The sequence below is a fragment of the Odocoileus virginianus genome, chromosome 27 (assembly GCF_023699985.2).
Source record: "Odocoileus virginianus isolate 20LAN1187 ecotype Illinois chromosome 27, Ovbor_1.2, whole genome shotgun sequence".
Classification (NCBI taxonomy): domain Eukaryota; kingdom Metazoa; phylum Chordata; class Mammalia; order Artiodactyla; family Cervidae; genus Odocoileus; species Odocoileus virginianus.
This window is the reverse complement of record NC_069700.1, coordinates 14,634,565-14,648,032: the sequence shown is the minus strand read 5'-3', so window position 1 is coordinate 14,648,032 and position 13,468 is coordinate 14,634,565. Positions and strand designations below refer to the sequence as shown.

General features: G+C 39.0%; 1 protein-coding gene across 1 annotated transcript; it reads left to right on the top strand.

The window, feature by feature from the left end:
- The first annotated feature begins 1,516 nt into the window (after positions 1 to 1,516).
- Positions 1,517 to 13,219, top strand: LOC110141819 (chorionic somatomammotropin hormone 1-like). The gene is made up of 5 exons (XM_020900842.2): positions 1,517 to 1,688; positions 7,499 to 7,680; positions 9,773 to 9,880; positions 12,098 to 12,277; positions 12,903 to 13,219. The coding sequence occupies exons 1-5, from the start codon at positions 1,517 to 1,519 to the stop codon at positions 13,086 to 13,088; spliced, it is 828 nt and encodes a 275-aa protein (XP_020756501.2). The 3' UTR covers positions 13,089 to 13,219.
- Positions 13,220 to 13,468: the final 249 nt, after the last annotated feature.

The following is a 13,468-nucleotide window of genomic DNA, read 5'->3' as shown; positions in this document are numbered from 1 at the left end:
ATTGCTGGGTCATATAATTGCATTTTTAAAGCAAAATCTGGCTGAAGAACAGAGTTAGTATTAGACATAACAAAAGGGGATCCCAGGGATATTAGGGGACCGGGGCTCTTCCAGGAGATGGACAGAGCAGTTTGTGATAGAAGGTCTGGAAAGAAAAGGACAGCTCACTAAAAGATTTAGGGGAAATAATGGTTAAATTTTACATCAAAATCTAATATGTGGTAAGTATATGGAAAGCAAGAGGGAAAGTTCTCTACCTCCAAAATAATGATATTTATCCCTGCCATGTATAGTTGTGACATACATTTATAAAAATATAAATGTGACAGTGCATATAACATTAGGTGTCTTATACTGCCTAGTGCACAATACAGTAGAAAGTAAAAAAAAAAAAAAAAAAGATATTTTTAGAGTGAAAAGAAGTTTCTTGCTTCTCACAAGCAAGAGAGTTGAATTTTTTTCTGGGTTAAATCCATTACCTTTGAGCTCGTTCACTGTGTGCAAACACTGTGGCCCATCAATGCAACTGGAAAAGAATGTGGCAAGATATTGTCTTGATGTGGAAAGAGCCTGTATGGACTCTTCCAGATTATGACTGCTCCAGCTTTACAACTTGGCAGCCAATAAAAAATTTATGTAAGAATGTATCTGAATGAGTTTGGTGGGATTTAGCACTTAAATTTATGAAGATGATAAAGACTATGAGTTTGTATTCTTTTTTAGGCAGTCTGTTTTCATTCTTAAGGGTTGCACCTTCCTGATAAAACCCACTGGAACTGAGTAAAGTTTTGAGACACTGCACAGTTTGCATCTCCAGTGGCTAAGACAAAGTTTTTGTGAGGCTGCTGCAGAATTGCAGCAGACCCACACACAAGGTATACATAGATGGAGTTGGCCACCCACTGACCTCCCTGAAGGTCAGGGCACAGGAAATCCATCTCAGGGCAGAGGAAGCCTGTCCTAGTTCTTTAACCATAGACATAGACCACCACTACCACTGAGGAAGAGTGTGCTCTTTCTGTAATAAACATTAACACACATACATTTAGATGTTAAATTTTAAAACTACAAGTCAAAATTTAGATAGTAAGAGAATAGGATAGGTAGGGTAGCCTATATATCAGCTTCCCAGGTGGTACTGGTGGTAAAGAGCCCACCTGAAAATGCAGGAGAGTAAGAGACACCAGTTTGATCCCTGAGTAGGGAAGACCCCCTGGAGGAGGGCATCGCAACCCACTCCAGTGTTCTTGCCGGGCAAATTCTCCTGGACAGAGGAGCCTGGTTGCTATAGTCCATAGGGTCTCAGAGTTGAATACGCCTGAAACAATTTAGTATACCTGTATAAGGTGTATAGAGATACTGACATTTTTTATTGCTCAGTGCACTGGTCGCTTGAAGGCCACCATCACTGTGATCTTTCCCTATTCCTCTTATGCAGGTACCAGCATTGGTAAGAGAGAAGAAACAGTGACAGCTCCACCCCCAGGATGTGACTAATCAGTAGCACACTATTTCTATGGTTGCCAGGTTTTCCTCCTTAGGCATTCCCCACCACAGATTTCCTCCATTCTGTCCTGTTGGGCCGTCTCCCCATCAGCAGCAGTCCTCATCCTGGGATTTCTCTCCAATCCCCATGGCTCCAGCATCCAGTCACCGTGGACACCAGTGGATCAGCGACCTTGTTCAAGGTATATAAGGCCATGGCATGGATTATCTGTGTGGTTCCACTCCATCTGGACTGTCACAGATCAGCTACTTCACTCCAAAAGCCTCAAATGCCTCCCTTCTGCCCAACCAATTGCCCTGAATGCCAGGATCTCTCCCCTGCTTCCGCTCCCTGACCCCTGGTGCACATTGATTCTGCTTGCTTTCCCTCCTCCTTCTTCCCTTAATCCTAGTGAGTTTTGCATGAATCTATGATTTCCTTTCCAGTGGTCAGGAACTCCTGATACATCTCTAGAGGTACTTAAATGTGCATTAATTCTTTTTTTAACACCATCCTTATAGAGAAGGCGGACAAGAAGAAGCAAATGTAGAAAAATACAGGAAACCTATTGAAAATGTGATCACTTCTCATTTCCCCAGTACCTCTCTACTCCCCCATCCTGCAACACAAATTAGTGCAGCTCACGTTTTCCTAGACTTTTCTCTAGGTGCAGAGAGTAGGGGACATTCTCTAGGTGCAGCATACGGGGCTTCTCATTGTAGTGGCTTTTCTTGTTACAGAGAATGGGCTCCAGGTACACAGACTTCAGTAGTTGTGATATGTGGTCTCAGCACTTGTGGTTCCTAGGCTCTAAAGCACAGACTCAATAGTTGTGGTGCATGGGACTAGTCACTCTGTGACATGGGAGAGCCTCCCAGATCAGGAATTGAACTCATGCCTCCTACATCGGTAGGCTGATTCTTTACCACTGAGCTTCCAGGAAAACCCTGTACATGAATTCTAGATGCATCCATGGAGAGATATGTACTCCGTGTCCACCTACTCCTCCACCATCTTGTTGACCCTAATGTATGTATGTCTTAGAAAAGATTTTCCTTTTCTACTGAGTTCAGTAACAAAGTCATCACCTCACAGGTTTACTGTTTATTTTTTTCATAAAGAACATACGTAATTCCCATTCTCTTAGGCAATTTCAATTATACAGCACAATCTTATCCCTTATAGTCACCATGCTCTACATTAGATCCTCAGACCTTATTAAATGAGAATGTGTAACCTTTTACAAATCTCTCCTTATTTTCTGCACCCTCCAACTCTTGGCAATCACTTTCCTGTTCTGTTTCTGAGTTCCAATTTTTTTTAGATTCCAGATAATTGAGATCATATGGTATTTCTCTTTCTCTGTCCTATTTCACTTAGCATCAGGCTATCCAGTTTTATCCATTTGCCACAAATGATATGATTTCTCCCTTTTTAAAATGGCTAAATAATATTCACACACATACACACACACATATATATCATATCACATTATTTTAATCTGTTCACCTGTTGAAAATATTGAGATTGTTTGTTTATCTTGGCTACTGTGAATAATGCTTCAATGAACATAGGAGTACAAATATCTCTTTAAGATAATGATTTCATTTCCTTTGAATATATATCCAAAAGTAGGATTGTGGTTTCATTTTAGTCATTAAGTTGTGTCCAACTCCTGCAACATCAGGGACTGTAGCCTGCCAGGTTCCTCTGTCCATGGGGTTCTCCAGGCAAGAATACTGGAATGAGTTGCCCTTTCCTTCTCCAGAGAATCTTACCAACTCAGGAATCGAACCTGGGTCTTTGAGGTAAGCTTTGAGCTTTGAGGTAAGCCAGAAGTAGGATTAATGGATCATATAACATTACTCTTTTAAATTTCTTGAGGAATCTGCACAGCTGTTTTCCATGGGAGTTGCACCAATTCACACTCCCAACAACAGTGCACAAGACCTACTGTTTCTCCATACCCTCATCAACACATGTTATTCATATTTCTTATCTTTTTGCTAATGGCCATTCTAACAGGTATGGGGTGATATCACTTGTGCTTTTGGTTTGCATTTTCCTGGTAATTATTGATGTTGAGTATCTTGTCATATACCTCTTGGCCATCTGCATGTCTTATTTTGGGGGAAAATGTCTATTCCATAAAACTGTAGCATATATTTTGTATACTGTATTATGATATACAAAACTCAGTTGCCTATCCATACACCAATAGTGAGCTATCTGAAAGGGAAATAAAGAAAACTATAAATATAAAAAGTAATCAAAATAGAATGGCATTTGCATAAAAACATATACACGGGTCAACAGGCCAGAACAGAGAATCCAGAAAGAAGCACACACCCATGTATTGTCAATTAATGTATGACAAAGGAACCAAGAATATCCAATGGGAAAGGAAGGTCTCCTCAATAAATGGTAGTGGGAGAACAGGATAGTTGTATGCAAAAAAATTAAACTGTACCAAAAATGGATTAAAAAGCTTAACATAAGACCTTAAACCATAAAACTTCTAGAAGAAAACATTGAGAGAATCTCCTTGACCTATGTCTCTGCAATATTTCTTTTTTTGTTTGACACAAAAAGCAAAGGCAGCAGCTGCAAAAATAAACAAGTGGGACCACATCAAACTCAGAAGCTTCTGCACAGCAAAGGAACCCATCAATAAATCAAATGGCAACCTATGGAATGAAAGGAAATATTTGCAAATCACATATTTGATAAGGTCTTAATATCCAAAACTATGTGAGATTCATACAACCAAAGGGCAAAAAACGCAAATAACCCCAATTTTTAAAAAATCAAAGGGAGAATAACGGTTTTGTTAAATATGGAGATGAGAGACACAGCAATCTTTTCCTACCAGAACAACAAAAGCCTATGTCTTCCTTGCATTGCTTCCTTTCATGTCCACTCATCATTTTGGCGATTATAGTTCTCAGTGCACATCCTTCATCAAAAGCAATCACCCCACAGGGAGCTCTAATATGTGCTAGGAATAGCCCTACTGTATAAAAACTAACATTTACACAGTTACTAATGAGACATATAAAGAGCAAGGTAATTGTCCGTGTTTGCCACTCCATTGTTCTGTATATTCTATCTCAAAATTGAACCACTTAGTAATGGAACATGAGTTAGGGGATCTCAATAATATTTGGATAGAAAATCTTTTAAAAATGGGAGCATTTATGGATTATAATTTGGGGGGATTTATTATTACTATTTTGATTGTATTAATTATCTGCTACATCAGGTTCAGAATTTATTATAAATATTAATACCAATGTAAAGACACGTAGTACTGAAGTTACAGCAGCTGGAAAAAGACAAAGACAAAATATGAGGCAGGAAGTGAAATTATAGAAAGTCCACAATGGTATCAAAATAAGGGGCAGTATTGCATAGAGAGAAAGTCAACTTCTCAAAGTTGCCTGAGGCACCAAGAACAGTCAGATGTGAGAATCCAGATTAATTTGAATACCAGAAAGTGGACCAAAAGGAAAATGAAGTTCAGAAAAATATGGTGATACTAAAAGCCAAAATTTAGACAGCAAGAGGATAGGGTAGGACAGTTGTAGATACTAAAATTCTGGAATGTGTGAAAGCAAATACATTAACAAGCATCAGGAAAAACAAAAAACAAAAGGATCTGAAAAATAAACCATCAAGAGCCTGGGTAGTCTGATCAAAAGAACAAGAGAATCAATAGGTAAACCAAAGTACAAACACTTATGTAAACAGGAGAACCAGATGATGCTCAGGGAGAAAGCGTGGGACTTAGTGGACCAGTGAACAGAAGATTCCATAATCAAGAACACAAACTCTGGAGCAAGGCTCATATCTATGCATTTCTGGGAAGAGCCCCAATTTCAATGCTTGGGCACAATAGCACCTAAAATTGTTATAGACAGAGAGTATAGCTTGCTGGGAAACAGTGGAAACAGTGGCTGACTTTTATTTTGGGGGGTTCCAAAATCACTGCAGATGGTGATTGCAGCCATGAAATTAAAATATGCTTACTCCTTGGAAGGAAAGTTATGACCAACCTAGAATGACCAGCATGTGACAAACCAATATTGGTTATGATCAACCAATATGACCAGCATATTAAAAAGCAGACATTACGTTGTCAACAAAGGTCCATCTAGTCAAGCCTATGGTTTTTCCAGTAGTAATGTGTGGATGTGAGAGTTGGACTATAAAGAAAGCTGAGCACCAAAGAATTGATGCTTTTGAACTGTAGTGTCAGAGAAGACTCTTGAGAGTCCCTTGGACTGCAAGGAGATCCAACCAGTCCATCCTAAACGAGACCAGTCCTGGGTATTCATTGGAAGGACTGATGTTGAAGCTGAAACTCCAATACCTTGGCCACCTGAGGCAAAGTGGTGACTCATTTGAAAAGACCCTGATGCTGGGAGAGATTGAGAGCAGGAGGAGAAGGGGATGACAGAGCATGAGATGGTTGGATGGCATCACTGACTCAATAGACATGAGTTTGGGTGAACCCCTGGGAGTTGGTGATGGACAGGGTGGCCTGGCGTGCTGCAGTTAATGGGGTCGCAAAGAGTCAGACACAACTGAGTGACTGAATTGAACTGAACTGAACACTGAGAAAAGGACAAAAGTGTTTATCAGTTTATTTTGCTCATTCAACTACAAGTTTAATGCATAGTTATCCATTGATAATTGATTCCTCCAGTTTGCAGTGTGGATAATACAGTGAGCTCCTCTTCAGTCATATATTGGATATTTAGATATGTTATATGATCACCAAATTATATTTTGACAGAAAAAAAATGTCATATAGTTAGCTGTCTTCCAATAAATGATCAATTACATTCAGATTTATGGTATTCTTCTGTCAGTTATGATATTCTTCAGTTCAGTTCAGTTCAGTTCAGTTCAGTTCAGTCACTCAGTTGTGTCCGACTCTCTGCGACTGCATAAACTGCAGCATGCCAGGCTTCCCTGTCCATCACCAACTCCTGAAGCTTGCTCAAACTCATGTCCATTGATTCGGTGAGGCTATCCAACCATCTCATCCTCTGTTGTCCCCTTCTCCACCTGCCTTCAATCTTGCCCAGCATCAGGGTCTTTTTCAATGAGTCAGTTCTTCGCATCAGGTGGCCAAAGTATTGGAGCTTCAGCAACAGTCCTTCCAATGAATATTCAGGACTGATTTCTTTTATGATTGACTTGTTTGATCTCCTTGCAGTCCAAGGAACTCTCAAAAGCCTTCTCCAACACCACAGTTCAAAAACATCAATTCTTCGGTGCTCAGTTTTCTTTATTGTCCAGTCCTCACATCCATACATGACTATTGTAACAACCACAGCTATACTTATTGCCTCCTATATAGTCTAATTTTGAAAAAGCACAAAGTTCCATGAAGGAATTAAGTGTATATTTATCTTTATGCATAACACAAGCATATATACACAGAAATATATGTACACAAATATGCCTGTGTTATATGAACTCTTATTCTCCTTACTTGTCCCAGTAAGCTTAGATGTTCAAAGATATAGTCCCACAATATTCCAACTTAACTCTGCTTTTTGAGAAACACTTCTTTTACTTTCATCACCTAATTTTAAATAACCATTTTATTCTTAGATACCATGGCACTATACAACTCAGAGAAGAGAAAACCTTAAAAATTCTGATGTTCTTCTTCTTTAGTCCCTAAGTGATGTCCAACTCTTTGCAACTCCATGGACTGCAGTATGCCAGGCTTCCCTGTCCTTCACTATCTCCTGGAGTTTGCTCAAACTCTTGTCCATTATGTTGGTAATGCCATCCAACCTTCTCATCCTCTGTTGCCCCATTCTCTTTCTGCCCTCAATCTTTCCTAGCATCAGGGTCTTTTCCAATGAGTTGGCTCATTGGATCAAATTCTGCTCAGGGCAACAGGGAGAGATGAGGCTTCCCTGGAGAGGATGGCTTTTGCTAACCTCAGGCTAATACATCATCTCAGAGTGGCTCATGCTTTTATTTATGCAGGGCCCCGCCTGCTCCTGCTGCTGGTGCTGTCAAATCCAATCTTGTGCCAGGGTGAGGACTATGCACCATACTGTAAAAACCAAACTGGCGAGTGCCGGATTCCCCTTGAAAACCTGTTTGACACTGCAACCATGGTGGCTAACTACAACCAAAGGCTCGCCAGGGAAATGTTCAATGAATTTGTAAGTACTGTATTCCTTGCTTATTTCCATAAGAAACCTTGGTGAAAGTGAGTGGGCTATTTTATCCTTTAAACAAGAAGGCTGCATCAGCCAAACTTCAAATAACACACTTCCTAAGTCAAACATGTCATCAGCTCATAAGATGTGTAAATCGAAGAAAGGATTAATTTCATGAAATGTCAAAGATTCTTAAAGAGTGAAATATCTGATTCAATTTCCTTTCATTAATTTTAATTTTTAAATTTCCAAAATAAGTTTAAAGCACCTGTATTTGTCATCTTGAAGGTGTGTTAGTCGCTCAGTCGTGTCCTACTCTTTGTGACCCCATGGACTGTGGCGCTCCAGGCAAGAATACTGGAGTGGCTTACCATGCTCTTCTCCAGGGGATCTTCCCAGCCCAGGGACTGAACCCGTGTCTCCTGCATTGCAGGCAGACTCTTTACCATCTGCGCCACCAGGGAAGCTTGGAGTCCCATTAAATAATACCATAGACTGAGTGGATTAAACAATAGAAACCTGTTTCCTCACAGTTCTGGGGACTAGAGGTCCCAGATCAGGGCGCCAGCAAGGTCAGGTTCTGGTAAGAACTCTCTCTTCCCAGGATGGCTTCTCCCTGTGTCCTCAGAGGTTGAGGGGGTGGGAAAGAGAGACAGAGACAGAGACACAGAGACAAAAGAGAAATCTCTCTGGTGTTTCTCCTCATGAAGACACTAATCCTACTCGATCAGTGTCCCACCCTATGAGCTCATTTAACCTTAATTAATCTTCATAAAGGCCCTTTTCCAACCACAGTACGTACTGAATCCATGTCAGGAAGACAAAATGATGATAGCTTTTTAATGCTACTAAACATTGTTTTGTCTTCCCTGATAGCTCAGTTGGTAAAGAATCCACCTGCAATGCAGGAGACCCTGGTTCAATTCCTGGGTAGGGAATATCCCCTGGAGAACTGATAAGCTATCCACTCCAGTGTTCTTGGGCTTTCCTTGTGGCTCAACTGTTAAAGAATTTGCCTGCAATGCGGGAGACCTGGATTTGATCCCTGGGTTGGGAAGATCCCCTGGAGAATGGAAAGGCTACCCACTCCAGTATTCTGGCCTGAAGTATTCCCTAGACAACTCCATGGTGTCGCAACGTGTTGGACGCAGCTGAGTGACTTTCACTTCAAACATTGCTCTAAGATTGGCAATGAATACGTTTAGAAGTACAGTAGAAGGATTGGTTTAGAATTGGAACCAATTATTCTTTCTGATGAAAGTATTTTGGAAGTCGTCTTTCAGATTACTCAAATAGCCCTATGTAGAGCAGACACTGATAAAAAAAATCATGCTCATGTTTCTATTAAATTCATGGAGTTCTTTTTACTCAGTAGTTTTTCTGTCATCCTCCATTTTTGACTGCTATTTTTTTTTTCAAATCTTCCAAGTAATCTCTTTAAATGTTCACAACTTCCTCTAGATTACTTTTTCTCTATCCATGTGTTAGCTGATTTTTGCTGTTCTTATTCTAAGTCCATTGCTTAGTATTTCCTATACTTTTATGCAATGCTTTTCTAACTTACCATTTTGTCATCATCAACAACATTGTATTCTGCATCTATGGTGAACACTAAACTATAGGTGTGTGGATTCAGAGCTTAATCAGAGGAAAGTTATAATTTTATAACTCCTATTAAGGGAGTATATTGTTTCTAACCCACAGTAAACAAGATATTATATGGCTACATATTGGTACGTATGTATTATATTTCGTTCAAATACTAAAAAAAAAAAAGATACTTAATAAAACATTAAATATTTGATATTTGTGGTAATTTTAGCGTTTGCTGTCCTAATATTAACTGGAAAGGATGAAATTAAACCTGGGAAGAGCAAAGAAGGGAAGAGTTTCAAGTTTAGAAAAATTAGGTGAAAAACAAAAACAATTGTTAATAGTGATAATGGAAAGAAATAGGAAAAAGAATGACGTTCAATTATGTAACCCTCATTAAAAAAATTATACATCTATCAGCTGTGTTAATATTCTGGTAATGAATTCATTTATTGAATGCCAAAATAACCATAAGGAATTGAATGTGCTTGATCACTCCCAGGATAAACAGTACGGCCAGAGAAAAAACTTAACTCCCACGGTCCTCAACAGCTGCCACACTACATCCCTCACCATCCCTGAAAGCAAAGAAGAAGCTGAAAATACAGAGGTGAGGATTTTATCTGGGTTTTTCACCCAAGCAACTGAGACAGTGCACTCGTGTTACTAGGCTTTAGATTATTAGAGTAATGGTAACTGCACATGCAGAGAAATGTGAGGAATACTAAGCAATTAAAGAGAAATTACATTATGCAGTTGATAACATATGAATAGAATCAAGTGATGACTAAAGATCTGTCAGTTCAGTTCAATTCAGTCGCTCAGTCGTGTCTGACTCTTTGCGACCCCATGAATCGCAGCTCGCCAGGCCTCCCTGTCCATCACCAATACCCCCAACACCCGGAGTTTGCTCAAACTCATGCCCATTGAGTCGGTGATGCCATCTAGCCATCTCATCCTCTGTCATGCTCTTCTCCTCCTGCCCCAAAGATCTGTAGTAGCAAATAAATAACAGATCTATAAATTCCCATGCAGATAACCTTAGTTTAACCAATGCATTAGGCCCAGGATTGCAGCTATTATACTGTATGAAAGCATGGGCTGAACAAAAATTCTATGTGTAAAATATAAGGTTGGCAGAATTCATGGATATATAAGAACCACAGTTTTGAGTATACCCTGTGACCAGTGACACCTACGTGGGAGCCACTCCTACGCTGCACCATTGGAGGCATTGCTTCTGACTTTCAAGACTCTCCTGATTCTTCTGCTTCTCTGAAACCTACTTCATTTATCATTCTCAGTGATTCCTCTGTCACTTTTATTCTTAATTATGAGTCTCCTCCCCAAATGTCCTATAAAATATTATGTTTTGCTTCTTATGGTTGCAACAATTGTCTCTGTTCTGATGTAAACACAGTCTACAAATTGAACCTCAATCATTAATCCCAGCTCCAACTTTTTTTCATTTTAATTGCTCGTTTCTGATTCCCACATTAACCACAATCCTAACATTATTTAAAATATTTTCACATACATCTTCTCTTAAATACAATCTGTTCTCTTACTAAAACTTTATTAATAATATCAACATTCTTTCTATCTGCTCAGCATCTTAATAATGGAGATGATAAAATGAAGGAAGAAGGTCAAGGAGAAGGAGGATGTTTTTAATGAATTTAAAATAAACTTAAAATTTATTGAGGGCTCTTACACTGCCATACAATTTACAAAGTGCTCTGTGTTCATTACTATGCTTAATCCTTACAAAAAATCCTGTAGCACAGTGACTGTTATTACACTTCCTGAGATGAAGAAACCAAGGCTCAGAAAAATTAAGAGATTTGCACCCATCACACAGGTAATAAGCAGTGAGTCTAGGTTTCATACAACTCAGAGCTCTCACTCTTCATCTTTAAGCTACAAAGCCCTGTTGAAAACTATGCTGCTCTCACCCTAGACTCTGTATTTCATTACAGCTCCTTAGTCTCCCATTATATTTCTATTGCAGTGTCTATTCACTTCTCTGCTCTTCATTTCCTATACCACTAAATTATTTCATGCCTATAAGGCAATCAAGCCTTAATTAGAGATACTCAGCCCCTGAGTTTCATGCCCAATCCTTGTAGTAGTGAACTGAGTCGGGGGGTGGGGGGAGCCCCCTCCATTGTGAATCCCACTGATGCTGTTACTAAAAACAATACTGTGCCTTTTTCTGCCCCTACTCATGTCAGTAGAAAGACTGCTCTGATAGCAAATGGGACTTCTGTTGGTATGGATTGAAGAAAATGTGTTTAAGAATTTCATGTCTTCTTCATTATCTCTTTGTTCAAATATCATAAAACTACCAATCAGAAAATGAATTAATGAAGGATTTGATTCATTAATACAAATGAATCATTGGGTGAAAATGATGTGGGCATGGGTAGGATCCACGTTTCCTGGGCCAGGTACTCTAGGCACATATTGAGCTCCAAAAACATATTTAGACTTCTCTCCCTGAATAAGAAAAGCATTCAAATATAAAAGAACTCACTGAGCAGATGGTTGAATTTCAGAGGGAAAAACAAAATATCTCATGTTCTAAATTAGAATTCATCAAAAGGATTATTTAAATGACAGTTTTTTTAAAAGAGTTTCAGCAAAGTATAAACTAATAGTACACATTTTATAATTTTATATCCTTAACATCTTTAAAAACTTTGCATACACAGAGGAATAATAAAGGGTTTTTTTATATGCTCAGCCTCCCTGAGCAAAAATCACATGTTACCAAGCCTACTGAATTTTGTTTATTTTAATGAGATTGTTTCCTGTGGCTCCTTAGGACAAAATCCTTTTTAGGTTGGTACTCAGTTTGCTCCACTCGTGGGATGAACCTCTGCATCACCTAGTCACAGAGCTGCTGCGCTTGAAAGAAGCCTCACCTGATCTCTTGTCAAGGGCTGCAGAGATTGAGGAAAAGACCAAAGTACTTCTAGAAGGTGTGGAAGTGATACAAAAAAGGGTGAGCCATCTCCTGAAGCCTTCTTTGCTTTTCTCATGAATGAAAGATGACCTCTGTATTGAGGAAGGAGTTTTGAAACATCTCACTTTATAAGGACAAGATTCAGGCCTTCTATATTCTAATTGCTGTTATATAAAGTGAGAGCCTAATCATTCATAATGCTAGATTCTACTGTAAGTGAATTAGAATTCAACTACAATTTTTGACAGGTGCAGCACTCCCTGCATTGCACACAATTCCACCAAAAGCTAGCCTCTTACTGGGCACATGTGGTTGAAATACTTTCATGGGTAAGAGAACTGAAGCACAGAATGTGTAAGATCAATGTTTTCTTCAAAGCAACGCAGGTGATCTGCTACTGAACGTCTGTTCATGTTCTTTCTTTGTCCTCTTCAAATCAAAGGATGAGGATGGAAAGAAAGGAAAGAGAAAGTCAAAACCAAACTCATACTTGAGTTCTGCTTCTTGATTTTAGATTGCTAATAGATTTTCCATACACTGGCTCCAAATCCATGTCTAGAGAGTTTCATAAGTCTTCCCCAATCTTAATTTGATAATAAGAAGGAAGAAAGAAGAGCAAATATTAATAAAACTCATAACGATTCATTATCTTTTGGGTACTTAGATTCATCCTGAGAAGCAGGAGAAGGAGATCTCCTATCCAGTGTGGTCAGAAATCTCCTCCTTGATGTCGGAAGATGATGATGTGGCCAAAACTGCTTTTTATAAAATGTTCCACTGCCTAGACAGGGATTCAAGTAAAATTAAAACCTACCTCCAGATGCTGAAGTGCCGATACACCACATGTTAAGCCCACAACTATCCCAGCCAGTCCTGAGATGGTTAGTGATGATCCATCCCGTTGCAAGCTTCTTTGAGTTTTATAGCTATTTAATGCATGTTTGGGTGTAATGGGTCTCATGTGAAACAAAATAAACACAGACTCTGTAGAGATGTCAAAATCTAAGAAGGAAATTTGTCAATGTTTTTATCTTCATTTAATAGAAAGTCAAAAGAAAATCCATCCCTACCTCTGAGAGAAAGAATTTCCTATTAAAATTTGTCACAAATAGCAGGAACTGACATGACAAAGACCATTAAAGAGCTTACTAAATAACCACACAAAATTATGCTGGGTCAAGTTATAAGAAACAAAGAATTAGATAATTATTCATTGTGCTCATCATGCTA